At 32.8% G+C, this 8,354-nt stretch overlaps 3 protein-coding genes across 4 annotated transcripts in view; 2 read left to right on the forward strand and 1 right to left on the reverse strand.

Annotated features, from left to right (window-relative positions):
* The window catches only part of LOC108903306, an 18,291-nt gene extending 14,777 nt beyond the window's left edge, over positions 1-3,514 (reverse strand). The window contains exons 1-6 of one of the 2 annotated variants that reach the window (XM_018705444.1): positions 3,433-3,514; positions 2,781-3,014; positions 2,582-2,725; positions 2,353-2,519; positions 1,818-1,889; positions 595-1,765 (exon numbers count right to left, since the gene is read on the reverse strand). In XM_018705444.1, the coding sequence (XP_018560960.1) occupies positions 595-1,765; positions 1,818-1,889; positions 2,353-2,519; positions 2,582-2,725; positions 2,781-2,972 (1,746 nt within the window). In that variant the 5' untranslated portion in view covers positions 2,973-3,014; positions 3,433-3,514. Of the gene's footprint in view, positions 1-594; positions 1,766-1,817; positions 1,890-2,352; positions 2,520-2,581; positions 2,726-2,780; positions 3,015-3,303; positions 3,336-3,432 lie in introns of those variants that run through there. The other variant, XM_018705436.2, reaches the window with a different exon arrangement.
* A 107-nt stretch (positions 3,515-3,621) lies between these two features.
* Positions 3,622-5,107, forward strand: LOC108903322 (RING finger protein 37). The gene is made up of 2 exons (XM_018705455.1): positions 3,622-3,705; positions 3,766-5,107. The coding sequence occupies exon 2, from the start codon at positions 3,788-3,790 to the stop codon at positions 5,054-5,056; it is 1,269 nt and encodes a 422-aa protein (XP_018560971.1). The 5' UTR covers positions 3,622-3,705; positions 3,766-3,787; the 3' UTR covers positions 5,057-5,107.
* Positions 5,108-5,341: 234 nt separating this feature from the next.
* Positions 5,342-8,354, forward strand: LOC108903165 (lanC-like protein 2). The gene is made up of 8 exons (XM_018705257.1): positions 5,342-5,478; positions 5,533-5,697; positions 5,756-5,898; positions 5,960-6,107; positions 6,163-6,377; positions 7,653-7,761; positions 7,853-7,999; positions 8,066-8,354. Exons 1-8 carry the CDS (start codon positions 5,401-5,403, stop codon positions 8,246-8,248), a joined length of 1,188 nt encoding a protein of 395 aa, XP_018560773.1. The 5' UTR covers positions 5,342-5,400; the 3' UTR covers positions 8,249-8,354.

Genomic DNA, 8,354 nt, shown 5'->3' on the forward strand with positions numbered 1-8,354 from the left:
TTTTTGTTCTTGAGAAACATTTTAAACGCTTTTTAAAACGAAAATATTCAAATTGATAGCGGGGATATAGCGCTTTGACAGATAACGTTTAAGTAAGTTCATTTGCTATACGCTACGCCCTACGTCCAAATTTTCAGAACCAACTTGACCACGTTTTTATTTGAACGCTCGTTATAAATTATGTTTCGTTTTGGTTGTATATCTACTTTATATTATCAAATTTGTTGTAAAAATGTTGTAATAGTATTGTAAAGGTAAGACCATTCTCGATGTGTGCTTGAAAATATTTGCAATATTCATGCACAAAAAAAATACATTGAGCTAAAACGTAACACAAAACAAAAACTTTTACCAAATTTTCTCAAATTTTTAACTATATGAATGGTACTTGACACTTAATAACTACTATTTTTAATATTGCTTTTATAGATATTGATTAATTTTGATGATTGTTCACAAATAATGAAAATGTTCATCAGCATCAAAAATTATAAAAATATTTCGCATTTATGCTGATTTGTTCTCATTTATTCCCGTTTTTAATCAAGAATTACGAAAACACTACCCATCAATAATAAAAAAAAATAAATTTACCTCTGCCTTTTTATCAAAATATTGTTCTTTCCCTCGTTCCTGTAACACACTACTTCTACGCATCGATCGTCTCAACCCAGAACTGTTGAGACTATTCTTCCCTGTTTCTTCAGGAACAGACTGTTGAAAATTCCCAGAAGTATCTTTTTCATCTCCTACAGGTTTTATTTCTGAAGATCGCCTTAAAGATTGTTTGGCTTGTGGACTCCTCCGTATAGATTTTCTCGGGGAAGCTTTTCCGAGTGAAAGACGGGGATCATTTGGAATTTGTTCCTCGAAAGGATCGGAATCTGTACTTGACAAGCCTGTCCTGGGTGGAATCGGAGAAACAGAAGAATCAGAAAGGTTCAAAATCTCCATGTCTTCGGACAAATCTGCGCTGTCAACACTGGAAATATTACTTTTCCTGAAAGATGTCGAGGGTTTTTTGGCTACAGTCTGTTGATCAATAACATTGCCGTTTGGTTCACTGCCTTCAGTTTTCCTCCTCGTAGACATTGATTTATCATGCGCTGGAATATTTCCGACAGATTTCTGTCTTCTTTTTATTGTTTCGGAGGTTTGATGTGAAGAAACTTTTGAACGACTGGGAGTGCCGATACTTTCTCGCACAACTTTTTTTGTAGATAACGGTGCTTCCACGTTGGAATATTCTGACGCTGCTTCCACTCCCCCTAAATTAGAACTGGTTACGGATGTTCTCATTTTTTTTGTTGAACTTGGAGTTCTTTTCAACAATTCCAGCTTCATCGGAGTTTTGATTATATTTTCAATTGAATTTAATTTGTTTATCATTTTTGGTGTCTCGCTTTTGGCCCGAGTCGAAGGAGTTTTAGATATTTTAGATTTTGGCGTAGGTTCTATAACATTAATCCTAATAGAGGATCTGCTGGGAGTTCTTATCGAGAACCGCCGGTCTTCAGATGCCGACAAACTTCTATTGCTTATGTCCAAGAAATCAGCAGCGTCATTATCGGCTTTTAACTGAGATACTGAAGGTACACATTCTTCTTCGGATATAGTGGATGAGATGATATTTTCAGAAAGTAAAATATTCCTCTCAGACACTTGGAGACTTTTTTCTAGTTTCGTAGAATTGTCATCTAAGGATAATCGTCGCCTTTTAGTCCTTTTAGGTGATGCAAGTGCCTTCGAAACAATTAGTTTTGACCTGAAAAATAACTGCATATAATTTTTGTATAATAAAATCTCTAGTTATGTACGTAGTTTTAGGTCTTTCTAAGTCTCGACTCTTGCCTGGATTTCTTTCTGGCATCGATGATTCTCTGCCTTTTCTAAAAATTGAGAGAGTAAATATCAGTGACGGCAAAATTTTTCTTTTTTTTAATATAAATATTTTGTTGTTGGAACATATTTCATATAAAAGAAGCACCTACCAGAATGGAATTATATTTTATATAACTTTTTTAAATTTTATTTGTTTTTTTGCTTTCTTATGTAGAAAAAGATGGAAAAAAACAAAAGTTTTTGGAAATGTTTAAATAATTAAATGTTGCGTTTCAGAGATATAAACCAAACTATTTTTTTTGTATTAACGAAACATGCAGTTTCATGCTTTTTTTCTATTACAATAGTGTTTAATAGTGATGAATTTAATTTAAGAAAAACAATCATGGAAAAAAATTTCTCCCCGAGTTTCTATTAAAACATCGTATCAAATGAAGTCAATGTTTTTTGATATCACAAATTTACATATGTCGACTCTGATAAATATTAAATATATCTGAAAATAATTACCCATTAGAAGACTTTCTTGCTATTGGCTTTTTTTGTACTGTACTTTTGGTTTTAAAATTTGGAGTTTTCTTTGTACTTTGTATGTTAACAACTGGGGCAACAGATTGTCTTTTTTTCAATGGAGTACCTATGGCTTTGCTTAAAGAGGCCTGGTGCTTTTCTACATCCTGAAATAAAAATTCCAACATTCACTAAATTTTCCGACGATATATGCAACTTCAAACTATACCTCTCTTGATACATTATCATTCACATATTTAAACTTCTTCCCTATTAAATCTATTTCATCTTCATTATATAGAACCTTAAATTTGCTGACGGAGACTGTATTAACACAAATAGGGAATACACGGGACTTGTTAAGTATTGTAGCCTAAAAATAATAAAGTGTAACTTAATATTTTATCATTATGAATTTGTTTACTTACAATTCCATTTTGGGTCACGTCTATAATGCAGTGTATTTCCTCCAAACGTTCATCTTTTAGTTTCAGACGAATATTAGCATCAATGGAGGAACCTATACAAGTCTTTCCTTTAACCAGTGGATAAGAAGTACCCGGCTCTCCGGTTTTCCGAAAAAACATTAGTGAACCATATTTATCCTCCACTTCACTCATCTTGTACAATATTTACTTTTTAAAACTTAAACTATTCGGATTCTGAAATTTGATGTTTACAATTAACAAAATTACAAACAAGCCATATTTCATTAATCAATATTTTAACTGACAGCGTCAACCGTCAACAACAAAGTACCAACTTAGTAAAACATAATACTTGAGTCGGATGGCTAGAAGCATTCGATATAAATTTATCTAGTTTTCTCGTGTTTATAAGCAAAACTAAAAGAAAGAACTAGTGTAGTATATTTGTATAAAAACTTGTATTTGTGTTACAATACAACAGTGCAAGTGATAACGTCCAATTTATTCAATTGTGTTTACTTACAAGGACAAATGACAAATGTTGCAGGTTGCAGGACTCCTGAAGCCACTGTACTTTTAGTTTTAACCGCCAAAACTAGCTAATTTCATTTGTGAATGTTCCTTATAATTAGAAAATAAGTCAAAAACTCACCAAAAACGATTAACAGCAGATAGCTATATTTTAAATAATTATAATAATCAATGTACCATGAAAAAATACAAATAAATTCCATAAAATGATCGCGGCAGCATAGAAACTTACATTCCGAGCTTTCTTCTGTTCACGACTGACCCCGATGTGGAGTTCGATGCTTAACGGTTAACGGTGGATTTAAAAATACGTGGTTGAAGATGATCAAGCTGTAGTATAAAATCAATTTGAAATTCTTGGATTACTTAATATAAGAGATCATAAATGACTACTGTAAGTAAAAAAATACTACTTTGTTGACAAAATATAGAAGTGTTATCTTTTTTATTTTAGGAATTATTTATTAACTTACTTGATGATACCAAACACTCGACTGACTAAGGATCTGGAATCATTCGCTAGTTTTGATTGGACAAATTCAAATACAAACAGTTGGAAAATGTTTAACTTTTTAAATTCAAAACTATCTCCCAAGATCTCCTGCAGATCACCCTCAATGGATAATTATGAAATAGACAACATAATAAGCGACAATTACGCAGACAGAATGCGCGGATTTATAGCTTATTCGGCTATTAAACCTCCAGTGGAAATAGAAATTGAATTTATTTGTCCTATAAATATTCACTATATCACATTAAATACAACTGTAGGATCCCAAAAATGTACAGGTATTGAAATTTTTGCAAAAAATTCCTCTGTTACTTACACCTCCATTTGCAAGTCTGTTTATGATAATCCTGGGGTAGTTTTTTGTAATAGCAAGATGTATTCTAAAAACAACTTACCCCCTAATTTCAATTCCGATTTTCACTTAGCTTTCTTTAAATGTAACACTTTTAGCTATTTTCTTAATGCTAGTACTATAAAAATTATAATTTTTCGTACAGAAAAATCAGTACCTTGTTTAAGTTCGGTAGAGGTGTGGGGTAAAACTTCAAGGACTTGTTCTGCTGTAACAAGAGATACAATTAGTCGTATCATGCAAAAATCCAATCAAGATGCAACTAGCAATATTACAAATGCTGAATGTATTGACTTCAAAATTCCAGAAGACTTTAAAGATGATTTGACATATGAAATAATGTCAATTCCAATGACACTACCTAGCGGTAAAACTATAGATCAAACTACCCTAGAAAAGCATATAAACAGTGAAATTTCATTCGGTAGGAAACCTTGTGACCCATTTACAGGTGTAAAATTTTCAAATACCCTCAAACCTGTGTTAAATGTTGCTCTTAAGAGTCGAATCGACATGTTTCTTCTACAAAACTCCCACAGAGAAGAATTGGCTAATGTAAAACGTACTTTAGGTGGAAGTGGACAGATTATGAATTCTTTAAATGGCTGCAATAAAAGGAAAAGGGAGACTGTTGACGTTGACGAATTAGATGAACTAATTTCAAAAACAAAACAAAGCCCCAGTTTTCTTAATTTTTCAAGTGAAAATAGTGACAAAAATTTGTGTTCAAGGTGTAAAGTGGAAACTGAAACAATGTATGAAATTCCATGCAAACATTTTTATTGTCGAACTTGTGTCCTAATAATTTATAAAGACTTAAAATGTTTAATTTGTGGTAAGTCTTTTAAGAAAAACGATGTCAGAAAATGTCATTTGTAACGCTGTAAAGGCATTTATTGTAATTGATTTTCTATTTTTCTCTTGTTTGAAAATGACAAATACAAAAGTTCTAAAAAAGTACAAATTGTTTATTTTTATTAGTGAGAGGGTCTTTCGATTTGGCAAGAATAGTAGCTATCAGCAGCTAATAGCAACTTAGTGTTACTCTGAACTGATATTAGTTGCTATTAGGTACCATTTTTGCCAAAACGAAAGCACCTCAGGTGTCGCCCATGCGTGATTGCGTGTGCGAGATAAGGACAAAAATCATGGCAAATTTGTCAAATGTCAATGCATTTTTCAGATTTATTAGTAAACAAGTTTTTACAAAAAAAGAAGCCGGTATGCCAGAAAAGTATTTTCGAAATCCTTTTGATGATTATTCGAGAGAGGTGGCAAAAGAACTTATAGAAAATAATTTGGTAGCGGATATGACTTGAAGAATATATATCTATTCACACATTTCTGTGTTTTAGGTTAGTAAAAAATGTAAAATATCTTGCAATTTAAGTGCCAAATGGCAGGCAACATTAAATAAATGTCAGTGTTTAGATTACAATGATTATTCAGTGTATACTGGAACCTCCGGTATTGCTTTACTGAAATTAAGAAAAGATCCTGACAATGTGGAAATCCTACATGTAAATATATAGAACATTGTAAAAATCGAGTCGAGTCTGAATGTGTTTATCATTACAGGAGGCTAAAAATTTGCTGTCATTGAACAGACTTCGTAATAGGAGGCATACATTTCTCTGTGGCGATGCTGGACCACTCTCAATTGGTATCGTTGTAAACCACAAATTAGGAAATAATGAGGAGGTAAAACAACTCGCTGCAAGGTACATATGACATAATGATGACATACTTAGATTACTCAGCAAACAATATTTCACATTTTAGACTAAAATCATTAGAAAAAGATGTATTACACGTGCATTCTGATTTACCCAACGAATACTTATATGGACGTGCAGGCTACCTTTTCGCCATTCTGTATGCTAATAAAAATGTAGTACCTCCACCTTTTGATGATAATTTCATTCGATCGGTGAATTTCCAATAACTATTAAGCCAGGCTCTGTAATATGTAGTACCCATTTCAGGTAATTGAAGCAATATTAATTTGCGGCCAAAATATGGCTAAGGCAGGTAAATTTAAGTGTCCATTGATGTACCAGTGGCACGACAGTTATTACCTGGGGGCAGCGCATGGACTATCTGGCATTTTATATTTGCTTCTCCAAGTGAAGGAGTATTTAACACAGGAAGAGTTGGATGCTCTCGTTAAGCCTACTATTGATTATCTTATCACACAAAGGTAACTTTTTTCTATTTAGAAACGGGCTAGAAAATAGCAAAAAAGTTTCATAAACGTGGGTACTAAACTGAACCATCTTCAAAAAAAAAATAACAAATTTTGAACTTTGTGAGTTTAAAATCAAAACTTACAAAAGTTTATTTATTTTTTTTTTATTTACGCAGTATTTACTGGTTTAAGGTAAAAACATAATTAATAGGCAGGATGAGAAACACAAATTTATTGTAACAATACAAGTAAGTACACCTAAGAGGTTCTTCTCCAGACATCACCATATTTTACGCAAAAATATGTTGTCAATTTGGACGATATTCAACTTTAATTCATTTTCTGTTATTTTTATTATTTACTGATCTCCGCTTTCTCTGCAAATTGAGAACATTGTCATTAGTTGTTTTCTCTTATCAGTTCGTTAAGAAAGTGATTGTTAGTTATCATATCCCTTTCTTGTTTATATTTTCATGAAAAAATCATAAAGCTCACTTGCCGTCCGCAAACCTTCACTCAGGTTTTTTAACAGGGTTCGTAGCGGCCGGGAAAACCGGGAAAAGTCAGGGAATTCGTTATTCTTCATAAAAAACAGGGAATGGTCAGGGAATTTTAAAAATATTCATGAAAGTCAGGGAATTTGATGTTTGCAACTGGAAATTTTGTGAAAGCCGGTCCTGGGTTCTTGAAAGAGAAAAATATTTGTGGTTTTGAAACCTTTATAAGAGGTTCTTAGAGTATAAAAAGATTATGGGCTCCAGTTGAGAAAAAATTTAATGCATAAACACCAATTAGTATGTAAAAATGAACTACAAGTGACCTGGATTTTATTTTGAAAGTCAGGGAAAACCTGGAAAAGTCAGGGAATTCATTCTTACTTTTGAACTATGAACCCTGTTTAAGTTTAATATATTTATCAAAGGCCATAGTGGCACGTGTAAGAGAGCGGCATCAGCAGCGACTTGTCAAAGGACTTTCGTCTTCACGACACTAAGATTTGTTCGTTAATAAATATTTTGACACCTACTTGTTTATTTTAACAAATAAATACACATTATTCTAAAAGTACAATATGTATTGTTAGTTTTGGGTCCGCGAATACAGAATGTTTCACCCGTGAATACAGGAAGTGTGGTCACAATTTTTTGATCCGCGAATAGCGAATCTGCGAATATGGGAACCGCAAATAAGGAGCTTTGATTGTATTTTGTTTCATATTGAACATATGATACTATAGACGCTCCCTGCATATTTACAAATTTTTGCAACCAATTTACTTTGTTTTAGATTTCCTAGTGGTAACTTTCCTTCTTCTCTTGGGAGAGACAGTGATAAGTACGTACAATGGTGCCATGGTGCTCCAGGATTTTTATATTTATTCACAGCAGCATATAAGGTAAAGAGATTAATAAAGTTTTTTATATATTTTATTAGTTTTTTTATATTTTAAATTATTATAGCGTAAGACATAGTTTTTTTTTTGATAGGCATATCATGACTCCATGTATTTACAATTGGCCCAGGATTGTGGGGACGTAATATGGGAAAGGGGTTTGCTAAAGAAAGGTTACAGTATTTGTCATGGTGTGTCTGGAAACGCTTACTGTTTCTTGGAATTGTACCAGACCACAAAGGTTAGAATTGTACATACCATTTGCAACTTGAGCATTACATATTACATTAATATTTGCTTAATTTAGGAAGAGAAACATTTGTACCGTGCTATAAAATTCGCAGAATGGTGCTTAGCCTACTCTAGAGAGCATGAAGAACATCCCCCAGATCGTCCTCTGTCTCTCTATGAAGGTATTGCAGGACCTATGTATCTGCTCCTGGATATCCAGAAACCAATGGAGGCTAAATTTCCTGGTTTTACTTTATAAGGCTGTATCTGTATATTAAAAAATGTAATGCTCTAATGCTTGTGAAATTTAAGGTGTAAAAATACAAGTTCTCAATCCGATGTTTTATCTAGGTGGTAACCTTCAA

The sequence above is a fragment of the Anoplophora glabripennis genome, unplaced genomic scaffold (genome assembly GCF_000390285.2).
Source record: "Anoplophora glabripennis isolate ALB-LARVAE unplaced genomic scaffold, Agla_2.0 scaffold12, whole genome shotgun sequence".
NCBI classification, from domain to species: domain Eukaryota; kingdom Metazoa; phylum Arthropoda; class Insecta; order Coleoptera; family Cerambycidae; genus Anoplophora; species Anoplophora glabripennis.

Excerpts from the sequence above, each read along its gene's own strand:
- LOC108903165 (XM_018705257.1), top strand. The coding sequence starts at position 5,401 with ATGCCAGAAAAGTATTTTCGAAATCCTTTTGATGATTATTCGAGAGAG. Across the intron at positions 5,479-5,532 it reads AACTTATAGAAAATAATTTG|GTTAGTAAAAAATGTAAAAT; the intron begins GTAGCGGATATG and ends TCTGTGTTTTAG. Across the intron at positions 8,000-8,065 it reads AATTGTACCAGACCACAAAG|GAAGAGAAACATTTGTACCG; the intron begins GTTAGAATTGTA and ends TGCTTAATTTAG.
- LOC108903322 (XM_018705455.1), top strand. The coding sequence starts at position 3,788 with ATGATACCAAACACTCGACTGACTAAGGATCTGGAATCATTCGCTAGT.